Genomic DNA, 24,004 nt, shown 5'->3' with positions numbered 1-24,004 from the left:
AACCCCAACTTTTTTTTTTTTTTTCATGTAGGCCTACACTCATTTGGCTCATTTTCAAAGCCTCTTTGGAATGAAAAGAATGGTGACCACATTAGTGATAAATCCTGGCAGCAGAGCTTCTAACATCCACTGTCGCCAAATTAGGTTGGATGTGTTTAACTAACACGGGTATTTTTGGCCTGAAGTTCAGACATTATTGGTCATCGTCTGTCCATCTTTGGTTTTAGAGGGATTACACTACCGTTTACCGTAACCCGACGCCAGATAGTTTGTTAAAGAGTACCGTCTGGGAAGTCGTCCTTACAGACTGTTTGGAAAAGGGCAGGCGCTTTCAGAAACCACTCGGCAGGTGATTGGATGAACTATCTTTCTAATCGTGTATAACACTGGCTAACTTCCGTGGACTCTTCTCGCTGTCCTCACACCTAAAACCACACCTGTGGCTGCCAGGAGGAATAGGGCGGGGCATAAGTGCGTGCGATGTGCAACTGAGGTATGGTGAGATGGTGATGCTTCACAGCCGAGCAGAAACTTAGCAGTAAGCTGTTGTTCTGGCAGTGAATGTACAGTTCAGGTTTCAGCGTGCCCGTTAAAAAACGCTGTATCTTCTCAAGACCAAGAAAATTCTCGTCCGTTGTTTCCCCACTGCTGGAAAAGTGATGGCGATTGGGTAAGATGAGCAGGAAAGGCTCATGTTAAGCTAATGCTAATGCTAGCATTGTGCCTTTCCTTTCAGAAGCTTTGTAATTCGACCTTTAACTGCAGTGTGTTTTTGGAGACAAAATAAAATAAATCCATGGTGATAAATCCAAGCTAGCTACAGTATTTATCAGTTTTTCCATCTTGAGTTGCTGATGCCTTTGGTTGCGTCTCTCGACCAATCGGAGGCTGACTTGCCGACCAGTCGGAGGCTGTGTGCCTGATTTGTGTGTGACGGCGCTTATCCATAGATGCATTAATTGATCGGTGTGCTGATCTGAACATGAGACTGACCTTTCAAAATGAAATTTGCAGCAGTGACGTTAATGAGCTCAGCCCTGCGGTAGGCATCACATGACCCTGGTATTGCGGTAATGCCGTTCTCATCACAGCTCTACTGTCAGCTCGAGTAATGTTATCTTCACTTCAACCTTATTCTCCTCTGCTCTGCTGTGTGTGTGTGTGTGTGTGTGTGGAGGGGATTAGAGAGCAGAGGAGAGGATAGAAACTTGTGCAACAGTAAATGACAAGCAGAATGAGGTAAAGAGTCTCACACAGTTGAAATGAAACGAGTGCACACAAATCAGGTAAATAACATAAATAAAATATTACGTTTCTTTCAGGAGGTGAGGGCACCCCAAGGCAATGGTAGGGGAAACACTGGGTTAAAAATAAGAACACTGTTCACCTGAAATACTGTAACACCCTTGGCAACATCGGCCCCGACCGTAATTATTTTTTATCATTTATTTTCTATTTTAAAACCCACAGTAGGCTTTGCACCCGTGCATAAATGACAGGGGGATTGTCTCACTTTGGATGATGCCACTCGTCTGCTATCACTCATCGTAATGCAGGCAGAAGTGTTCGGGGAGCCCGCTAATGGCTTTGCTCTTCTAATGGGACGCTCCGTCAAAAAGCCGGTGTATTCTTTAAACCTGTGGAGTACATCTGTGTGACTGCTGCTGAACAATTCAGAGGAAACCGCAGCTGGAAAATGGCATTGAGCTGAGTGGATGATAGCGCTATAAATGTGTGTTTCTGCAGAGTGTGGGACTGTGTTGATCGTGCAGCTGTGTCCTGTCTCACCGTAGGGGCTCAGAGTGTGTGTGCGCGCGTGTGTGTTAAGAGAGTGTGGGGGCAGGAGTGTGTGTGTGTGTGTATGTGTGTGTGTGTGTGTGTGTGTGTGTGTGTGTGCCTCTCTGCATCTCTTCTCTCCATCCCGTCAGTTTTGATTGACAGATGAAGGCGGGAGGTGTATAATTTATCACTTCCTGGTTGGTCCAATCCCACAATGCCCTGCAGCCAGAGACCAGGTTTGGTCCCCCAGAGCAAAAGCCAGTTTATTAAACCCTTAATGGACACAACACACACACACACACATACACACACACACACACACACACACACACACACACACACACACACACACACACACACACACACACACACACACACAGACTCTGTTGGTCTCTCTCCCTGGCTGCCTCTCAGTCATGTTTAATGTATAATGAATGAATGATTCATGGCAGGGGAGAGGATTTTGTATTTTAGGACTACTTATTCATTTTTCATTTATACTCACACCAGTCGCTTTTTAAAATATACCCTGGGTGTGATTTTTTTTTTTTCATCAGCGTGTATAAGGTCGCCAGGTTTTCCAGACATGTCATCCAGATAATTCTTAATGTGAAGTTCCTCATTTTCTGGTAAATCCTGTATTTTGTCTATTGTCCCAGTTACACCCCCGTTATGTCACAGCATTTATAAAGCACTTTAATAACCGCTGCTCTATTTTTGATTTTTATTTATCCAGGGATTACACTGTGTGGGATGCTTGTTCTTTTAAACAGCAACACCTGGCTTCCGATTCATACGTAAAGCTGCACAATATGTTATCTCTCTTATAATGAGACTAAAGAGAATTACCACCCAAACCTGCAGTTCCCTTCACTTTATGGAGCTTTTTGCAGGATTTTGAGATCGCAAAAAAAAAAGTCTTAAAAAGCAGAAAATTCAATAATCTGAATTTCATGTCTGAAATATGATTTTGACAGGTCTTAAAAGTGTAATTACGAAGTTAACGTTACTTTAATGAAGTTGGATCTAATTTCAGTCTTGCTTTTAAATGTGCTTTTGGGAAAAAAATTGTATTGATCGCGCTGAAACACATAAAATGAAACCAAAACTAGCTAGTGGAGCATTTACGGCAAGTGTACGTCACATATTTTGTATAAGTAGAATATTTTCACCACTTTACCTTGCTGTTTGACGGTCTTTTCCGACAGCAGACAGCTGTTACATGAGCCTCATGCTGCTCTCTCCACAGTCCCCAGACTCCATTGGCAAAATCAATAACTTTGCCTCACACAAAACCAGAGTTACTGGTCTACTGCTGCCTCTATCTGTCAGTTAGTTTGTGCTATTGTGTGATTTTGAAAGTTTAGATTCAATGAAGTCACACAATAACACAAACTAACCAGCACATGGAGGCAGCAGTAGACCAGTGACTCCTGTATTCTGCTGGGTATAAATTACTGATTTTGCCTATGGAGTTTGGTTGGTTTGGAGAGAGCTACACAAACTACCTGAACTATCCCTTTTAGTCGTAAATGCAGGACAGAAAAAGCACTTTAGATCAGATTTAGCCTCGGCTTTGTCTCTATTTGATAACGTTCCCATCGCACATCTCCACATACACGCGTCGCACATGAAGGGGCACAGTATGTGCACGCCACAAAGACACACAGGCGGGAGGTGATATTTGATACGTGGTGAGCTGCAGGCTCCCGCTGTCAAAGAGGAGGCATTTACCCAACCTGGCGAGCATCCTCTCTGCCCGTGTGACACATGTCAAATCAAATCTATTCATAAAGTGCTTCTGACACACGGCTCTGTATGTCATCATGCAGATAAAAGACAAACCGCAAGTTATATGTCTTTCTGACACCTTTTTAATTTTTTTGAAGTGTGTGCCTGGATGCATAGGGTTAGAGGTGTGTGTGTGTGACTGTGTGCGGGGAGGGCAGATGGTGTCGCTCTAGGAATCATCTCTCTACATTAGGGTGTACAGCAGGTGGTGGCCCCACGTGCGTGTGTCTATATGTGTGTGTCCTACATAGCCGGCGAGGACCAGCGTACAAGGACATCTCTGCAGACCTTGCCTTTGGCCTGTGTCACTAACACTCACGTCTACTTTGCTGTCTCTGTGTGTATTTATATATACACTATACACTGTTATAACAAAAACGAGAAAATGCTAAACTTTCAAGTAAGGCTGTGACAGTTTTTCTTAACTCGGTGACAAAGCAGCATATTCCCATTGGATGGAGGTTTACTGCAACCGCCTTAATTATATGTTCTACTGGATTTTATTCAAGCATACTGTCATTAGCGTAGCGTAGCTTTTATTTTAAAGGAATAGTGCATAAGTGTGAGTGAAGGAGACTTAAACTTAGCAGTAAGTCGTCAGTCTGGCAGTAAATATACAGTGCATGTTAGAGTGTGTCAGTTAATAGACGCTGCAGCTTCCTAAGACCAAGAAAAGTCTAATCTGTTGTTTCCCAACTGCTGAAAGAGTTGCGAGTTATTTTTTTGCACTCCCTAATATTGATGTTGGCATCAGCCCCAAAAATCCACTATTGGTCGGGCTGTATGTCTTTTGTGTGGCTGCAGGGTGATGAAAGGATGAATGGATGACAGAGCAGATGAAGAGAAGCGACAAAAGGGACACGAGCATGAAAAGCAGAAGACTCTGGAGGTCTCTAATGTTTTTGTTGTCTCACTTTTTATCTCCTTCAGCTTTCAGTTGAGTTCAGCTCTGATTGACAGATTGAGGAGGGAAGTGTTTATTTTATTAGCTCAGGGTTTAAAAGTGGAAGAAAAACTTTTCTTTTAATCGAGGGAAAACACAAAGAAGCTTCACAGACACATTATATCAGCGGCTTTATTGCACTTGAGGAGCAGTTAAATAAATATGTGTGTGTTGTCTGATCTCCCTCATCACACTGGCTGATTTTCAGGAAGTGCCATCCCTCTGCGAGCCAATCGCAGCGTGGCTTGCTATTTGACCGCCTGGAGGCTTTCAGCCGAACAGATGGCTCCTTAGTGAATGAGAAATGACATTCATGTGAAATGTTACGGGAAACAGACTCAGAGCGACTGGATGAGGGAGTCTGGATGGAGGCAGGGGCAGAGAAAATGTCTGTGATTCGGTTACGGGCAGATGTCAGCATGTTGGGGTCTTTTTTTTTTTTTTTCACAGAACAACATAGACAGGCTCTAAGTGGAAAACCATGTCAACGCAGAGAGCCATTTATCAGAATATCCTGACATGCTACTTTAAGACCCAGCCACCATAACAGGAGCAGAGGATGAAGGTGCTGCTGGTTTAAATCTTTAAATCAACAGCTGCCAAATTGATAATCATGTTTCCTCAAAGGAATTTCCAAAATACATAGCGCTCTTTCATTGCGCTTTCAAGCTCTAATTGCAGTTGATGTACTTATGTTAAACGTCTGCTCCTTTCTGTTTTGCTTTTGAATTCACTCCGCCTCTGTTATAATGTGTTACACCGTCACCTCCTCACCTCCACCTGCAGAATAATGCAGGGTGTGTGCGTGAGTGAGTGCTTTTGTTCTTTCCTTTCTTCTCCCGTTCTCTGATTTTCCCTTATTATCAACTGAGTTAGAAAAGCCCATTACAGAGAGGAATGCTGTTTGTTCTCCTATCTACCATTTATGGGCCTATTATTCTATTTGAAGCCTGCACACTAAGTAGAGGAGAGTGTGTTTGTGCGTGTGTTTATAGAGGATGATATGGCTACTTAAGAGGCAAAAGCTGAAACATCTTAAGCAAAATTATGTAACCCTTGAAATAAAAAAAAAAATGCAGTGCTCTTACAAAAGAAAATCAGAGTTCATTAGCAACAAAACATAACATATCAAGTTAAATTCATTGATTTCTGGAGACCATGTTGCACTGATTCACCACCGGCTTGTTTGCTAAGAGTTAGCATGTATCCAGCAGATGCATAGGAGCCTGAAAGTCCTGTTGGAGTTGAATTATTCACCTTGTTATGCCCATATTAGGGATGCTGAAATGGATACTCAGTAAAAATATGCGATCGGGATTAATGCTTTATAGTCGCCAAACGCAAAAACCAACCGAAACTTTTCAGCTGAGTTGGTGTCTTGAAAGCTAACAAACATAAAAGAGCACTTCAACCCCAGAATCATTTGTATATAAAATGACTCACCTTGAATTCCTGAAAACTTTTTGTCCTAATGTCTTCACACAAGACACTGGTTCACCTGAAAGGCTCTGCTACACTAAATGGAACAGGGCCTTAATAAGTATCATTGGTTCAACTTTTTTCTAAAGTTTGCAGATGATGACTAACACAGTATCTTATATGAAGCTGTTGTGAGTGTGCATATGCTTGTGTTTGCACAAACATGGGCGTAGGCTGTTATTGTCATTAATCATGTTTCATTAGCTGTTTGATTGTGAAAGTACACTGAATAATGTCTAATGAGTAATATGTAATATATTCTGTTGCTCTTGCTGGTTTGTTTGCGGTTAAATTAACATCACAGGCTTTATTCGTCAGCATTAGTCTTTAATCTATCCCCTGATGAGTTAATCTGTGCCACAATGAGTTTCTTCCTTTGTGGCGCGTTCCTTTGATTGGTCGTGTAGTACGACTCGGAAACCAATCGCTGGTTCCACCTTTGGAAATGAGACTGTCGCTATGAATCTTCTGTTCTTTTTGAGTTTTTTTTTCATTAAGGTCAACAAAGGGCAGCATTGTGGGACTTCACACACACACACACACACACACACACACACACACACACACACACACACACACACACACACACACACACACACACACATTTTCTCACCAGCACTCCAAAACAGTCAGTACACAGCTGTGCTCTTTCCTCGCAGCAGCTGGGACACGAACACACACACTAATATGCTTTGTCCTGTACTGGATGATAAAGGAGGAGAGAGAGAGTGACTGAGAGAACAAAAAATAAATGGAACACAATTGGAAAGCTTCTGGGATTTGATTTTATATTACAGTTTTGAGATTAAGGAGACAAATCTAGCTGAGATTATTACGCGCGTGTGAAAGATTTATGCCTTATTTATTATATATAACGATTATGCATAATTTAGTTTATTGTACTTTTCCCCAGCAGTGGATTTGACTGAATTAAAATATGTGGGGAACATAAGAATAGAGGCAAATAGAGGAAGAATAATGGAGATGGAAAACAAGACAAACAGAGTGGAGTTGATGTTTGTTTTGTATTATGGATGGGGGGAAAATCAAGATAGTGTAGTATCACAATATTTTTCATAGCAACATTGCGTTGGATTTTAATTATCATGCCCTTCAGCCTGAAATAAGAGCTTAAAGTAGACGTTTGTTTATTGGAACATAAAATAGCTAATTCAGATAACTAACATATGACTAAAACTGACTGGCATTTTAGTCAAAAGATTGTGTCTAAAAGTAAACCAACACTGGGAATAAAAAAGTTAAAAAGAGTGATGAGGACTGAGAGGGATTAAAGGAGTTAATCTGTGGCTCTGATTGTGTGAGAGGACAGGGTGAAACCAGGGTTACTCTCATCTCTCTTCCCTCCTGTTCTCATCCCTCATCTCTTTATCTCTTCAATCTGTTTCTTGAGAACGTGGCGTGTGATTCACCTCATCCTGTCCATCATTTATTCTGCATTAACGCGGGTGAAGGAGGCACTTTGGTGCATTTATCTCTGGATCATGCAGCACAGTTTCCTGTAAACCTCGGCTGCTTCCAGCGCTCCGAGTGCATCTTTTAGAATCGCTGTGGGTTGATTGACAGCGGCGTTAACTTCTCCTGGATCTTTCTTCCCTTTCTGTCCACAGGCCAAAAGATTCTTGGTCCAAAGGACTTCAAGGGCGTGGCCAACTTCAGCACCTTCCTACTGGACCAATCATCAGGCATGCTGTTCCTGGGGGCCAGGGACGCCATACTGGCTGTGGACACCAAAAACCTCAACCAAGAACCACAAAAGGTACAAAGTGTGTGCGTGTGTTTACATCTTCTTTTTGTGAGAGCTATCTGTAGACTGAAAATGAAGCCAGCAGGTGATTAGCTTAATTAATGAGCTTTGTAGGCGCAGGTTGGCAGTTTTCTTTTAAGATTTGGACAAAGTACAAGCGGAGGCTCGCTGTTTCCCCTGCTTTCTCTTCCAGTCTGTGCTAAGCTAAGCTAACTGGCTGTGACATCCTACTTAACATACAAACACAAGAGAGGTATAGATTTTCTTGCCTAACCCTGTTAGAAAGCAAAAAAAAGCCCATTTCCCCCAAAACTCCAAGGATTACATTTGTCTTTCCACTCAGTTTCTCTCTGTCACGAGGATCAAAAAATGAATTATGAGCTCATTGCTGTAAAAACTTGGCCAGGGCCGTTTGTGATGATCTGTATCTCTCTTTGTAACCATAAATTATGGACATAATTGACTCAAGGACTGGATTCAAAATGCCAAGTGATGTTGGCAGAGCCACTTTCAGCGTTTAGAGTTTGCAGAGGTGAGGACTCTCTGGGTGATTAATAGTGAATGAATTTTACGGTTTGAGCTACTCGACTAATAAACTGGAGAAAAAACAGGAACTTTGGCCAAAAGCTGCGATGAAGATTGACTTACTAATCAGCTACTGATGTGCAAGTGATGATGACTTATCCAATTCTTTCTTTTTACTTCTTCCAGATCGTTTGGGACGTGCCGGAGGAGAAGAGGAGGTCTTGTGTGGCAAAGGGAAAGACAGAGGTGAGAGCTGTTTGTCAGTGTGTGTTTTCCCTCCTTCGACTGAAGTCATTTGACTGTAAGAAAATTACCACCAACACACATTAAAGGGTTAACGGTATCTCTGTCTTCCAGTAATACTGTTACTTAATACTGATGTTGTCTGGAAACAGAGTCCTGCATGTGCCAAAAAGTCCAGGCTTAGCCTAATCCTACTCCATGGTGTTCAAGCCCTAACCTGACCCCAGCCCGACAACGTCTGCAAATTTTCAGCCTGAGTCTGCTCCATCTCGACAATTTTTTACGTACTTTGAGCTCCCTCTGAGGGGCGATCACGCCAAAATGGGCTGCTGGGACGGCGCGTCTGGCGTGCGCTCCGCTCGGATGCGCGCTGTATCTGATACAAGCGAAGCAACACGATCCAGCAGCAACTAAGCAAATAAAGATTCTTGGCATTCCTTTATTTGCACTGTACGTGACCAATCGGCTCGTTGTTTTTTAGTGTTAATCGAAGCAAAACTCTTCCGAAGTGCAGCAGAAGCAGTAGAAACGTTTAAGAAAGTCGCCACGTCAAGTCATACAAAATTCTGATGACCTGCCCAGTTTCCACGTTTAAATCCATTAAAAGACAGCAGTCATGAAAAGCTGAGTTTTATTTTCGTCTGTTACAGCCTCCTTGCACCTTATAACTCTTACTGACTTACTGTATTCAACACAAATTGAGCCAAGAGAAACACTTTGTCTGTAAACAGGTACTGAAGTCTACATTCATCAGACATGGAAAACAAACCCAAACAATCATCAGGCATTTTAAGAAAAAGCCTGTGTCTAAAATTATGATATAATGGACAATAGTCAGTCTCCCAAACCACACAGATATCGCACTTTCCACTGCCAAAGGCGAGACAGACCTCTGTGCTCCAGTCTGCCCCTAATGGACTCTGTGTTTCCTGTCTCCTCTGTCAGGAATACAAACACTGAAATTATGTTTCTGCAGAACAGATTGTCAGTAACATATTTTGTATAATTTATGTAAATGCACTGAAAGTAATTATTTAAGTCTCACAAATGTCCTGTTGAATCCAATTTTAGTTCTTCTACTGTGAATCTTTGAGATTTAGGTATTGAATATTAAACCTGCAGTGGAGAATCTTTGTCTCCCCCCTCTGGCAGTGAGAGTAATTACACACACAGACACACACATTCTTATTTTGTACAGTATGCCTCTGCCCTGCCCCTGATTGCTGAGGCCTGCTCCGTGGCTACAGTCGCTCAGTCCCTCAGCTCTGACAAACCAATCACTGCTAAAACAGCGCTGTGACGCCGCCTCAGCACCAGATTTGAAACTCTTGTGTACTGTGAAATACGGGGAGATTTGATCGTCAGCGTGTTTGGCAAGAGCTTGAATGTATTTATGCATGTTTTTGCTAAGAACGTCGAAAGCTAAACCTAAATAGATTTGATGAGGAGCCGGAGTGAGTCGGATGCAATAAAAAGCCATCAAATTCCAACCGTAGTGTATTAATATTCCCATCTTATTTTAAGCAGAATTTATTGGACTCAAGCGGCCTCAGACTTTTGAAGTGTGTGATGGAGGCTATTTTTTGTGCTGCAGCATGGACATGTATGTGTGTGTGTTAGTCACAACCCGCTGTTAGGCATCGGATGGGAAGTTCTGGGATTTATGCCAAGACCTCATCAGGGGTATGCATGGGTGTGTGTGTGTGTGTGTGTGTGTGTGTGTGTGTGTGTGTGTGTGTGTGTGTGTGTGTGTGTGTGTGTGTGTGTGTGTGTGTAGACAAAACGAGTAAGAGTAAGACAGGGTGTATGTGAAGTCACAGATGTCCGGTAACTGTCTGTGGAAACTGATTAAATAGAGCGTACTGTACACTCAAGCTGTACATCTCATTACGCGTCCACTACAACAGGACATCAACCAGACCGCTTACAGTAAACCAACCGCACGCTGGCTGGAGCTGCATTTGTTGAGTAACGTCTCGCTGAACCGTTGGTTTTGACAGTTTACCAGGCAGTACCAGCTTCAGCGTGGTAACATAGCATCTGCGATCACTCTAATGACCTGATAACGCTCAAAAAATGTCTGAAAAATGCCATTAATCCAGCAAATTGAGGTCAAATCAAAAGATAAACAAAGCTAACGGAAGGTCAGTGTATTAAAAGAGGGGAAGTACAATTAGTTTTGACCCAGTTTTTCTGCTTTCCACTGTAACGAGAGAGAGAGAGAGAGAGAGGTGAAAGACTAATAAAAGCAGGAAAGAGAAGGGTTGTGTTTTCATTCTGAGAAAACATTGATTACAAGATTATATGTGAGTCAGAGGGATTACAATAAGAAGAAAGAGAGAAGGGACGGATGCAGGAAGAGGAAGAGTCATAGATGGGAGCGAGCAAGACGGGATGAGGTGTATTGTTAAACCGAGAGAGAGAGAAGTGGATTAAGACTGGAGAGACAAGACCACAGACTCAACAAGAAAGTACCTTGAAGTTGACCCAGAGAGCTGCGTCTGTGTGTGTGTGTGTGTGTGTGTGTGTGTGTGTGTGTGTGTGTGTGTGTGTGTGTGTGTGTGTGTGTGTGTGTGTGTCACAGGGGCAAATCTGGGCAAGTTAGCGAGATTGCACACTGCTCTGCTGCTGCTATCAGCAGGACGTTACTAAACACAGGAAATCAGGGACGTGTAATAGATAAAATGATATTTCACCGGAGTTTGACGTCAGGATTGCAGTAATCATAAGGCAGAAGAAAACATCGTCAGCTTATTGTGAGACTAAAAACGCAGGTACACACTCTTCTACTGAGCTCAGGTCTGTCAAGTCCAACAGGAAATCTATTATTACTCAAATTGCAAAATAAAAAAAAAAGCAACATAGTTGTTTGATGGACAATTAAAAGGTAGTTAGTTAGTTAGTTAGTTAGGTAGTTTTATGGTAATATGACTTGATGTGATAATAGATGGTTCAGTGTTCAGTAACAAGCCTCCTGGTGGGAAAAAAGAGAATGTACTGTTTTGCAGAAGAAAGAGTGAATTAAGTGCAGAATATAAGGAGGGCATGAAGTTGAGCATGTGGTAAAGAGAATAGCATTCTGCCATTCCCACACACACACACACACACACACACACACACACACACACACACACACACACACACACACACACACACACACTTGTAATTCTCTGTAATTATTGTAAAATTGCTCTTAGTAAGTAAGTGTCAGTTAGCATGAAAGCTTTTAAGTGTTTTGGTGGCAGGACATTTAATTTCCACAGTGAGCTCTAAAAATCACAGAAGCTTTTAACATAAGGAAGCATAATGATAATAATTATCTCCAACATGCTCACATAGAATAGAATAAACTAGAAAAGAACTGGAAAGAGCCATTCGATTCACCCATTGTGATTGTGAATGAAGCTCATTAGCATGAATGAGGTTAATTTGGACCAATGGAATAGCTAATCCCGCGCTGATCCCATTGTTACCAGGCTGAGCTCTCCTTCTCTCTCTCTCTGGCTCTCTGTCCGTCTCACGTGGAGCCGTACCAGTGTGAGGGCGGGTGGGTGGTGCGGTGGCGGGGGCTGATTTGGGCGACATGATCTGGGCATCAGAGAGGATCAGGTCCCTGGGGCGAAGGTGACTCAGGCCTGGAGCTAATCCAGGATGGCACGCAAAGACACACACACACACACACAAGTAGATAAAAAAAAAATTGCCTGCCTGGCTGCGTCATGCTTTCATGGTCACTGGGGAGGGACAATAAGAGGTGTTTTTCCATAACAGCTGTGGTCTGACTATGCATGCTTAAAGACGGGAGGGAGTAAAAAAGAGAGAGGGGAGCTCGACAAATACATCATCTGCGTTGTGTATTTATGAGACGCACTGAGAAGCACATAAGTGTGCTCGTTGTGTTTTATTCATGCCTGAATATCTGGGGTCTTAAGTTGCAGCTTTTTTTTTTGCAGTTTAGTCTGGGTTAGTATGGATGATCTCTCTTCAGGTAGCAGTGGGGGTCTCAAGTGTCCGTCCCACCAGAGGGGGTCTCCAATTTCCAGTCAGAATCATTGATACTCCAAGCTGTTCTCAGAAACCACTCCGACCTTTCTGTTCAAGCTCAGTGTGGTTGATACAGCAGCGCTTCTGTGCAGAGACTCCAGACTGTTGAGCACCTGAAGTCACATATCAAGCAGGGATGGGAAAGAATTTCACTGACTGAGTGTTGTTAAAAGAAAAGGGGACGTGACATGTCCGTGCTTCAACTTTTTTTGGAACATGTTGCAGGCATCAAATTCCACGCAGGTCGAAAAGGATTTGCAAATCATTGCATTATGTTTTTACTTACATTTTACACAATGTCCCAACTTTTTAGGATCAACACGGAAAGGTCCAGATGATTAGGGTGGACAATACCAAACTTTTTCAATTTGATATGATACGATACATGATGACACATTGTAGGATTCAGTCTGTATTTTACTGTGAGAAAAAGCTGTGTGGTACTTTACTGCCACATCTTCTTCTGCATCTTGCTCTATTTTTATCTGCAGGTGAAAAGATGCACCACATTTCCACATTTCCATTGTGTTTCCTTTCTGCCATTTTCTCACACATTTGATGCAGAAGTGTGAGTCTGTCTGTGGCCACTATGTGTCATAGGTTTACAGTCATGTGACCCGAGTGAGCTAAATAAAAATGTCTGGGTTGTTTACTGGCACAAACAAGCACTGAAACCTTTGGCAGTGATGCAGCCACCCATATGATTATCAATATATATTTTTAAGTAATCAATACTATATGAGTAGCAGTTTTGATCTGCCACTCCCTGTATAACGTTACTTTTTTCCCTGAAATATATGCAGTAATATATATGAAGATCTATAATTATCTTCAGACATATTCAATATTTATGCTGTAACATAGTGTATGTTTTTGACTGAATATGAATTTAAATAAGTAATGTTGGTTATTTATTTATGCGTTGTATATTGTCTGAAACTGAACTTTCTGTTTCACATATGTAAAATGTTTCATGATGCCGTAGCTGAGCCAAATCCTCAGTAACTTAATGCAAAATGTGATAAATTGAAACATAAAGTAAAGAATAAACATTTGAACAGTTGAGCCTGAATGTAAAGACTCGTTTGGTTTGTCTTGATTTCTGAACCTTTGTCTCTCCCTGCAGGTCGACTGCAACAACTACATCCGTCTGCTGGAGTTTCTGGACGGTGAACGCATTTACGTGTGTGGCACCTACGCCTTCGACCCCCAGTGTGCCTTCCTGGTTAGTTTGTGTGTGTGTGTGTGTGTGTGTGTGTGTGTGAGAGAGAGAGAGAGAGAGGCCTTCCTCCTGTTAGTGTGTGTCTGCATGCTTGAATTCATATTTGAGTCAGACACACACACACTCATATGGCTGCAGCACACTAGAATTCCAACCTGGTGTGTGTGTGTGTGTGTGTGTGTGTGTGTGTGTGTGTGTGTGTGTGTGTGTGTGTGTGTGTGTGCAATTGTGTGTGTTTGCACCTGCAGTATGTGCATTAAGAGCTGCGAATGAATCTCTATGACAGGTTTATACAATCATTCACACCCAAGTCCTTCACCAAAGGGACAGGCAGAAGGACACACACACACACACACACACACACACACACACACACTCTCTCTCTCTTCCACTTCAGTGAATTTACTCACATGTAAACTTTGTTGTCTTTTTCAGACTCCACTCGCACACTTTCCCTCAGTAATTTTCAGAAAAATGTTTGGTGTCAGTCAACCAACAAAAGCTTTCAGTCGTGTTGTTGTGAGTGACATTTTTCAGGAGGCACTTTGAGCGCTAAAGTCACTAAAGCTTTTAGCATAAAAGAGAATAATTAGAGTCAATTATAGTGACATTTTAAGCAGACAACCTGTAGAGATCAAATTGAAAGCAACATTTTTTTTCACTCTAATTAATTTAGGGGATAATAAAACACTTGACAGCTGTTAGAAAAGAATAATCTACATAATTACCATTATTAATACGCACTTCGGTGTCGCCCTTGTGGGTCTCTGTTCCTGTCATCCCCCAGGAGCTCTCCTCTTTCACCCTGGAGAAGGCCGAGGACGGAGGGGTGAAGATGGAGACGGGGAAGGGCAAGTGTCCCTTCGAGCCCAGTCAGCACTACACAGCTGTTATGGCAGGTGGGACAGAAATGCTTAATGTTTGACCGATTTATTGATCCATCTGCTTATGTGTGTGTTGTCTGGTCGATCAGGATATAGGCTGAATCTAAGGTGTTATTCTCAGGTTCGTTTTGTGTTTCACTGTGAATTATGTGAAATTATTGTGAAATACAGAGCAGCTGAAAGTTTTATTACGCCTTGACAGCACTCAAATGCATACATTTATTTATTTTGATTTGGTTAAGCAAGTAACTATTTTCAGTTTTACATTGATAAATAATAATTGTAAATCTGGATTTTGTCAGATTTTTAAACCTAGCACCTTTTTAAACCTCTGCCTAGCACTAATCTTAGGTTAAATTGATCTTTTTTGGTGTAACCCAGTCTTACAGTAGCTGTCTGTCTTTTGTGTAGGCGGTACCCTGTACACAGCAGCCACCAGTAACTTCCTGGGAACGCTGTTCGACATCTCCCGGGCAACGGGCCCCGAGCAGGGGCGCATCCGAACTGAACGATCCATCAACTGGCTGAGTGGTGAGACACACATACACATTCACGCTTGAAAAAAAACCCCATCTTCACGAATTTGGACATGCACAGACACTCCAACACAAAAACACTTGTATTTGATATTACATTGATCATACTTTACCACAGGGTAAAGTCTAATTGAGTGTGTGTGTGTGTGTGTGTGTGTCTGTGTGTTTCCCAGATCCAGAGTTTGTGAGCTCAGCCTTCATAGAGCAATCTGCAGACAACAACCCGACAGGAGACGATGACAAAATCTACTTCTTCTTCACTGAGGTGGCCAAAGAGTACGACCTCTACACCAAAGTCAAAGTGCCCAGGGTAGCACGAGTCTGCAAGGTAACCCAACCTCTCGATTGGATGATCGATTGATTGACTAATTGATCGCCTTGTATGGATTCACCACTGGGCATATTTGTCTCCCTCCATCTGTTCAGTCTGACGTGGGAGGGATGAAGACTCTGCAGCGACGTTGGACCACCTTCCTCAAGGCTGAGCTGGTGTGTGAAGACAAACCCAGCGGTCAGCGCTACAACATCCTCACCGATGTTTTCACCACGCAGCACACGCCAGGCGACCCCAGCAGCACACACTTCTACGGACTGTTCACCTCCCAATGGTAAGCTAAAGATCAAGCATGGGTGAAAGGAAAACCAATCTTCTTCCTCTCAAAACATATTGAAGCACAAGCTTTCCTATAGTCAAACGATAGTATGGAATTGATTGTATGTATTAAAGTGAAACTTGAAAGATAATTTGGCATTTTTTTTGCAGAGTTTTAGATCAGGAAGTTGATACTGCTCTCATATCTGTCTGTTCAATATGAAGCTGCAGCTAAGTGGTGCTTCCCTTAGCCTAGCTTGGCACAAACTCTCTTCATCTTTTTTGTATAATCCATACAAAATTTTATCACGATTACAAGACAAACCCAGGCTTGCCGTCTACAGTCTTCATGCTAAGCTAAGCTAACTGTCTTCTGGCTGTAGCCTTATATTTACCCTACAGTAAGAACGTGGTATCGATCTTCTCAGCTAACTTTTCGGTGTTAACCACAGACTTTATGTCAGGTAAATAACAAAAACCCATTCAAAAACCTGCTGACTTTGAGATGAGGGGATGCTAATAAACTAATTAATTGCCAGGTTTTACTCATCCCCGCACCTCTCTATATGGCTTCTAACCCCCTGTTTTTTTTCTTTTTTCTCAGGGAGCGTGAAGAGTTATCGGCAGTGTGTGTTTTCAGTCTGTCTGACATCAACAAAGTGTTGGATGGTCCCTTTAAAGAGCTGAAGAAGACCTGTGAGAACTGGATCAACCCTGAGCCCGTCCCCACGCCAAGGCCCGGCCAGGTACTACACTGTACAACCACATAACATCTGCATATGTACTATCAGCACCTCTACTCTGTGAAATGCCATTAAGTCACACATTTCTTTTTTCTGCTTCCTTCCACTGTTTATAGTGTTTGAACAACGCCCTGAAGGCTGAGGGGTTCGAGTCCTCCCTGAAGCTTCCCGACAAGGTGTTGACATTTGTGAGGGACCACCCCCTGATGGAGAACAGTGTCACTGCAGCCCCCCTGCTGGTCCGAAAGGGACTCACATACACCAAGCTGGCTGTGACGCAGATGGGCAGCGGGGATGAAGGGAGAGCGGCAGTGCTGCACCTTGGAACGGGTGAGGAGAGGCGGAGGCAGAAAATATGAAGGACAGAAAATGTCACAGAGAGATTTAATGCAGATGAAAGCTGTACAAGTGAGGAACTTTTTGATAAAAGGTGATATTTATTGTTCACCGTGTGTGTTGCAGACCGTGGGGAGCTCCACCGGGTGGCAGTAGTGGGTCAGAATGCCACCTTACTGCAGGAGATTCCTCTGTTCACCTCACACGAGCCTGTCAACAACATATTACTGCACCAGGTGAACCACAAAGACATGCATATATTAATCTGAAGTGCCCAGAAATATCTGTTACACTCGCTCGGTGTTTCTATAATGGTTCCCTGTGTGTTTCCAGGGCCGGGCTCTGGTGGGCAGCCCGCAGTCTCTGGCTCGCGTCCAGGCTGAAGGCTGCGCTCTGTATCCCAGCTGTGAGGTGTGTGCCAGAGCCAGAGGACTGGGCTGTGTGTGGAAGGCAGAGGCCTGCGGGCCCACAACGGAGGAGTGAGTACTACAGGAATATCACAATGAACTGGAAGGCTTCCAGAAATGAAAAGCAGGGCAGACAGCAGCAGTGTTGGGTTAGAAAATTGTGTAGTTGTGTGTAAAAACTGACCCATTTTACTTTATAGAATGTTCACCTGGCATTTCGTCTCAAAAATTTAAAAAGACATGCAACCAATAACGACTAATGCAAACTGTTCTTAGTCCGAATTTATCTGTGCACCCTCAGCTAGCTTCATGCTCCACCTTCAAGTGTAGAAAGGACTAGGTCTTACATTATGTAATGTGGGAGTGTGACTCCATTTTTTGTGTGTGCTCAGGCCCGGTCCAGGTGATATCGTAGATGAGGCCTTGAAAAAGTGCGATACACAAGAGGGTAAGTGCATCTCATTCGTTTTTTAGAATTCACAGACTGTAAATGTCAAATTCTTCCATTGTAATATGATTGCAAACAACTCTCCTCTGTCTCGCTGCTCGTTGTCCCCTCCAGGGCGTTGTAGCCCGTCCATGAGGGAGCTGCGAGTTTCCGAGGGTCTGCGCCTCCTGTTGCCATGCGTCCAGCTGTCTCCCAGGCCCTGTAGCTGGGAGCACCCTCCCCACAGACACACCAGGCAGCACCACTCTGACCTGGAGGTGACAGTCACAGAGGACAACCTGGGAAAATACATCTGCACATGCCAGGTACACATGCAAAACATGTCGAAATGTATCACAGGAGCTGCTCTGTTTTCCTGCAGCTAACATCAGCTAAAACCGCTGATATGGAAATCTTAGACACTACAAAGAATTTTACCACTAACTTTTTAATCTTTTTTATTTTATTTATGAAATATACTGTTATTTTTGTTAACTGTCAGCCACATAAGTGTAGGGCTAAGAGCATAATCAGCGTCATTGATTACAGAGATGCACTGATTTGCATAATGTGCATCAGCGTGTCGCAAAAGTTGGACCTGGTCAAAGTCATGGATTCTCCCAGACTACTATGCACAAACACTTGTGCTTCATTCTTCTACTCTCTCCCACCCTTCCTGTCATGTTTTCTGTTCTTTACATTTAAAGCAATAAAAGCCCCCTGGAATATTGGATGATTCCTTAATTTTCACTTCAAAATAGAACAAGGTGAACTCAAACAGATCAAACAACTGTCTTCTTCTCTGTCATGTCACTCGACTCTAGGAGGCGGGACCAGGTATCAGAGACCCCACCCCCTGCCGCAGAGCAGCCTATCACCTGACACTCAAAGGCCCCAGCACTGAAGGAACAGTAGCAACGGCAGGAAGTCGTCACGTCCTGGCCATCTACATCCTTTTCTTCTGCGGGGGCTTAGCGCTCGGCATGTTTCTCCTCTACTTCTTGAGCCGTCGGCGCAGCATCGGCCGCCAGGGTCACCACCTGCCAGATAATTCGCTGTCATCAGAGAAGGGGCGGGACTTGCTGGGCTCCTCGGCCACACCGCAGTCCCCCAGCAGCGCCAGCCTGCTGTCCGAGGGGTTCAGACTCACAGAAAAACGTAACGGGACGGCCACCACGACCACGTCTCTCAGCAACCACGGTAACGGTGGTCACCACAGCTACAGCAGCAACCTGGTCCACAGCAACCCCAGCAACGGCCACGGGAATTCCCTGTACGCCAACTGCAACACAAGTAGCAGCGGGCTGAAGTTCGCCCCGGAAATTTTAGCTGCAGACATGCTGGACGGAAGGACGGGGGAGAGGGAGAGGGGGAGGCCCGAGGGGGTAGAGAGGGAGTCAGGGGAGGGGGATGAGGTGGATGAGGGGCTGGGGGACGGGGACGGGATAAAGGGACTAGAGGAGGATTTGGCCAGCTTTCCCATGTTTAAATCACCAGCACCGCTGGCTAAATGTGAAGAAAGTTCGATATGAAAAGGTGATATAAATCTACTATCGATTGCACCATTTTGCATCCCCCAGATAAACTGAACAATGCTGGGAGGGATGCCAAATGGCTCCTGCCAAATGCCTTTGAATGGGAGCTGTGGCATGAAGGGAGACTACAGAGATATATGAGAAATATATAAATTTATATCTAAGCATGTGAGAGAAACGTGTGGAAAGACAGACAACATGTTCCAGCGTTGTGAGTCACTCAGGATGAGAAGAACCACAGCTAAATAAATGATCAGATGTAAATATAAACTGTAAATATAAGCAGTCTGAAGTCGACTGTGGACGCGGCGCTGAGCGTGATTTCACGCAATTTAAATGTTACAAAGAATCAAAGATGAAATGTCTACGTGTGTAGACATGGAAAAGCCATATTGTCTCTCTCCTTAACTTCTGTTGTTGTTTGCTGTCTGTCGTTCTCCTCTCCTGATGGCACTGCAAAAAAAAAGTGCACTTTGAATCTCTCAGCACCTCTCTGTCTCTCTGCTTCTGTTTCTCTCTCTGACACTCAAATCCCAGACCTTGACGGGTCCAAAGGCACCAAAGGACTGACTGCTGAGCAACAGGCTGCCCGGTCAGACTGCACCGGTCCCAGGCTTCAAAGCAGAGAGATGTCACTGTCAGAGACTAAAGAACCATAAAGGCGCTGCAGAGCCCTCCAACGGGCCGCAGCGAGCGTGACGGGGCTGTCCCCGCCCACGCTGAGGTCACGAGGACGATGGGGTTGAAGGTCCCCTATCAGATTTGTGTCAGACGTACGTGACCTACAGCTGATCACATCTGTCACCGATCACATTCACTGTTACTGAGACAGAAAACAAATGATTTTCAAGAGGATTTGTTTCAGCCGCACAGAATGGACCTCGCCAGACACAAATCCACCATCACCTTGTTTTGTGAGTGTGGATTCCAACATAAAAGTGTATTGTTTTGTCATGTTGTTTTGTAATAAAGCCTAAAAAAACTTCTGCAAAAGTACACGCTGCCACAGAAATTGTTCCATCATCATTCAAGTTTATTAAAAGAGTAGGTTGAGATTTTGGTGAATATACTCCTGTATGGTAAATGAGAAGCTACAGTCAGCAGCAGGTTAGTTTAGCTTAGCTAACTGTGAGCTACCTGTAATTTTATCCTTGAGCTGCTATAATGAGTGGCATCAATAAAGTTTATTGTACTTTATCTTATCTTATCTCAAAGAGTAGGAACAGACCAAAACAGCTCACCTGACTCTGTCAAAAGAGAACAAAATCCACATACCAAAACCTCTAAAGTTCACACTGATCCGATACCACATAATTTATTAACTCTGGAACGAGACCCTGCTACTTCCCAGCTTTGTCTTGTATGCCATCCGCCCCACCCCCCATTCCTTTTTTCCTGCCCCAGCATTGTACAAAATTTTACACAACATAATATCAGTTCAGCCATGACTGAAAGTGCCTTGAGTTTTTTTTGAGAACTGGAAGAAAAGTTTGGGAAGTACGGACCCACACATTGTCAAACATGCAAATGTTGAAAACCACCTTGAAATAAATATTGTGTCAGTTTCATTTTAACCAATGCTTTTAGCCAACATATGTTAGCGGTGTAGAGTAGAAAGAGATTAACAAAATAAATTAGATAACACACTTGTCAACAAAGTTGTCCAAGTCATGACTTCATCTCAACCATCGAAGAAATCGTCCGGGCTTTGGTAGCCAAAAAGCCTGAAGTCCCACTCATAGAGTTTGTACAACTTCCTCTTGTCCTCTAGGGGCACTGTGCTGTACCAGTCCAACTCAAAATTAGAGGTAGTCACGTTTTCGTCGGAATGAGGGAACTTAATCTTGCCGTCCAGCTGTAAGATCTTCAGCAGCTTTTCAGCGTCCTCTAGAAGCGTCTCGTGATGGCCAATAAAGTCATACCTGAGAAGTAAAACACACCAGTGTCAAACTACAGGTGAAATCACACGACAGCAGGTCTTGCCTGTTCTTCCTCTTTATAGCTAATTAAAGGACCAGGAGTCACGGGATAAAACACTTCGGGTAAACTAAACCACGGCAAACGTATGACAAACTTCAACTTTCTTGACTTGTAAAATTGTGTCTTAAATTGACCAAAAACATATGCGTAATATGTGACACAGTTCAAACAGTATCAAGAATAATTTGTCTCTCGCCATCATACTATTTCTGAAGTTAGGTCCCATGGGGCACACTGGAAAGGGCGTCACTTAGACGCTTTACAGCGGCACCTGAATTCCCAGAAACAACACAAACATGAGCCTTAAAGCCACAGCTGGTGGTAAACATGGCCTTACTGTATGAGACAGGGGTGGCACAGGCGGGTCACCTGCCTCCAGTGGGGTTCAAAGGGCTGCCTCTCTTTCTCCACCAGGTACCGAATAAAGTTGGCAAAAGAGGGGCGCACGCCGGACGTAAACGCCTCATCCACTGTCTTCGGCGGCTCAGTCTGGTTTCCATACAGGCGTAGAATGTCCCGGGCAAAGGTGTCATAGAAGTGCTTGTTGTGCTTCATGAACTTGTCTCGATAAGCCGAGACGAGACGGGCAAGTGGGTTCCGGACGAACAGGAACGTGGTGTAGTGTTTCAGCTTTGTCTGCAGTCAACAGATAAACATGCATCAAGCCTCTCCGTCTGTTCTGTTTGAATCAACTTCTAATGGGACTAACTGAGTCCCAGGCCTTCACATCTCCAGATAAAGGTGAGTACACTTTCTATTTGTACCACTCCTGGTGTCGTTGCCTGGACTGACCTTTATCTCTGCTCTTGGGAGGGTGTCTAGGTGAATGAGCTGGTTCTGGAAGTGGACCTGTCTACCAGGTATGGACATGGGATCATCATATGGTTCACTCTGGTTCATGACAAACAAAACCCTTTTCCAGTTGGTACACGCCACCTGTAGACGAGAACAAGAGTTAATCCCAGGCCACGCTGCCTCCTTAAGAAATGTAAACACTAGGGGTGTGTATACATATCTCGATATATGTTCATCGATACGATATATCTTAAAACTTTTAAATGGCCAACGATTCGGTTCGATACGATTCAGCTCTGTCACGATATGATGCAATACAAGACAATGCAATTTAACAGTTTAACAGAACTGTGTTTATCCCGCGCTCCACACCGTGTACTGTAAGTGCGTCGCGTGTGTTTAGGTCTACATCACCTTGGGAACGGTACAGTAAATGATGTGGTGCTTGTCATCCACGATGAAGTTATTCAAGTCAATGTCCGACATGTCCTCAAATCTGTGTTTCCCCCCCGCATGTGCCTCTTTGTCAGCATCACACATGTCTCTCAGCAGCTTCCGTCTCAGCTCCTGATCGATCCCCTCTACTGCAAAAAGAGGAATAACAACATGTGTTGTAACTGTTAGGGGTGTAAATTACAAGTCGTCATCGTCATCACAAAGTCTGCCACAATTAGATTTCGATTAAATCAATTTAGAGCCCTCAGTTGATATCAGACGTGTCCATAATACACATTCACTTACATTTATGTCAACTCACATAAAGCAACTAAACTGTCCAGAAAATTGTCCAGACATTCATGAAAAGGACATGGGAATTTCAAAATAAAGGTTTTTTTGATTTTGCATCAATCATATTAGATCATTGAACTTTGGATCAATATATTTATCCAGCTCAGTGATTCATTACACCCCTACTAACAGCTGCTGGCTCTTCTTTTGAGGGAATGACAAAGGCCAAATATTGTCTGAAGAAATGAGAGTTGGATAGAATTATAATCAGGGCGAGGTCACAGATCTACTTTCTATGGCTCCACCTAGTCTTCTTTTTCCAAATCCCCAAACCATCTCATGTGCAGTTGACCGCAAAATGCAAACATCAGTCAAACAAATCACATCTGTTCCTAACCACAAGCAGGATACGAAACAGGAACTGATACTGAAACACAAATAGAACATATGCACACACACTTTACCTTTTACTTCTTGTGTCACGTTATATTCATAAATGGACAACATCACTGGAACCAGGGATCCCACGAATCCAACGAACAGCACGAACTGTAGGCACGAAGCCATCTGTCAGCCCTTGTCAGTCAACAAGAAACAACAAAAGCAAATTGAAAGACACTTGAGTGGCTCAGGGTAAAAGAAAATATCCCTTATTCATTTTCTTGTGATTGAATGCGATTCTGAAAGTCAATCAAAGCTGAAGTCACATGCATTTGTTTCAGCATCCTTCAAATTAAGTAATGATAACTGAATAAATCAAACAAAATCTATTTGCAGAGAAACAACTAGCATCAAATATCACACACAATAAATCAATGCTCGCGTCACTCACCTTGCTGAAAAGTTCACGGACGGACGATCTGTGAAAGAAAACCACAGATTAGTACCTCAGACCACAGAAACACATGCAGATATTGTTTGATTAGTTCTTTACAAGTGTGCTGTGACGACTGTTACGCAGTCAGTATTGACTCTGCATCATCCTCGTCCAGGCTGGATAATTCAGCCACACCTGTTTATTGTGTGTTCAATCAAAGTCACAGCCCTCCCAGTCATTTAATTAGTTCTTTTAGTTTCAAACAAAGTCTTATATGAAAAGCAGGGGTGGAAGCAGATTACAAATTGATTACAAATACTCAGCTTACTGTAATTAAGTAGATTTTTTGGGGTATTTGTATCTTTATGTGGAGATTCTGAAGTCTGAACTTTTACTTGTACTTAAGTATTCATAACACCATGTAATATACTT

General features: G+C 43.3%; 2 protein-coding genes across 2 annotated transcripts in view; one reads left to right on the top strand and one right to left on the bottom strand.

Annotated features, from left to right (window-relative positions):
* The window catches only part of sema4f (sema domain, immunoglobulin domain (Ig), transmembrane domain (TM) and short cytoplasmic domain, (semaphorin) 4F), a 68,011-nt gene extending 47,764 nt beyond the window's left edge, over positions 1 to 20,247 (top strand). Inside the window, exons 2-15 of the mRNA XM_084711873.1 lie at positions 7,621 to 7,769; positions 8,469 to 8,528; positions 13,696 to 13,794; positions 14,579 to 14,690; positions 15,087 to 15,206; positions 15,385 to 15,539; positions 15,638 to 15,819; positions 16,408 to 16,549; positions 16,663 to 16,876; positions 17,009 to 17,118; positions 17,216 to 17,361; positions 17,682 to 17,737; positions 17,852 to 18,042; positions 18,541 to 20,247. Coding sequence (XP_084567999.1) covers positions 7,621 to 7,769; positions 8,469 to 8,528; positions 13,696 to 13,794; positions 14,579 to 14,690; positions 15,087 to 15,206; positions 15,385 to 15,539; positions 15,638 to 15,819; positions 16,408 to 16,549; positions 16,663 to 16,876; positions 17,009 to 17,118; positions 17,216 to 17,361; positions 17,682 to 17,737; positions 17,852 to 18,042; positions 18,541 to 19,248 — 2,444 coding nt within the window. The 3' untranslated portion in view covers positions 19,249 to 20,247. The remainder of the gene's footprint in view (positions 1 to 7,620; positions 7,770 to 8,468; positions 8,529 to 13,695; positions 13,795 to 14,578; positions 14,691 to 15,086; positions 15,207 to 15,384; positions 15,540 to 15,637; positions 15,820 to 16,407; positions 16,550 to 16,662; positions 16,877 to 17,008; positions 17,119 to 17,215; positions 17,362 to 17,681; positions 17,738 to 17,851; positions 18,043 to 18,540) is intronic.
* Positions 20,248 to 20,726: 479 nt separating this feature from the next.
* On the bottom strand, positions 20,727 to 23,335 carry LOC146305471 (carbohydrate sulfotransferase 12-like). The gene is made up of 5 exons (XM_084711874.1): positions 23,220 to 23,335; positions 22,441 to 22,610; positions 22,024 to 22,167; positions 21,569 to 21,867; positions 20,727 to 21,173 (listed from the first exon to the last, which is right to left on the bottom strand). Exons 1-5 carry the CDS (start codon positions 23,320 to 23,322, stop codon positions 20,933 to 20,935), a joined length of 957 nt encoding a protein of 318 aa, XP_084568000.1. The 5' UTR covers positions 23,323 to 23,335; the 3' UTR covers positions 20,727 to 20,932.
* Between the last annotated feature and the right edge of the window lie 669 nt (positions 23,336 to 24,004).

Source organism: Lutjanus erythropterus, chromosome 23 (genome assembly GCF_056507025.1).
Source record: "Lutjanus erythropterus isolate fLutEry1 chromosome 23, fLutEry1.hap2, whole genome shotgun sequence".
NCBI lineage: Eukaryota > Metazoa > Chordata > Actinopteri > Lutjaniformes > Lutjanidae > Lutjanus > Lutjanus erythropterus.
The sequence above is the reverse complement of the archived record's forward strand: the minus strand, read 5'-3'. Positions and strand labels throughout refer to the sequence as shown.

Bases quoted from the DNA above. Each gene is read 5' to 3' on its own strand.
- LOC146305471 (XM_084711874.1), bottom strand. From the start codon at position 23,322: ATGGCTTCGTGCCTACAGTTCGTGCTGTTCGTTGGATTCGTGGGATCC. The intron at 22,168-22,440 runs GTGATGTAGACC...TCTCGTCTACAG, and splicing joins TTTACTGTACCGTTCCCAAG to GTGGCGTGTACCAACTGGAA. The intron at 21,174-21,568 runs GTAAGGCCATGT...TTTACTTCTCAG, and splicing joins TGCCACCCCTGTCTCATACA to GTATGACTTTATTGGCCATC.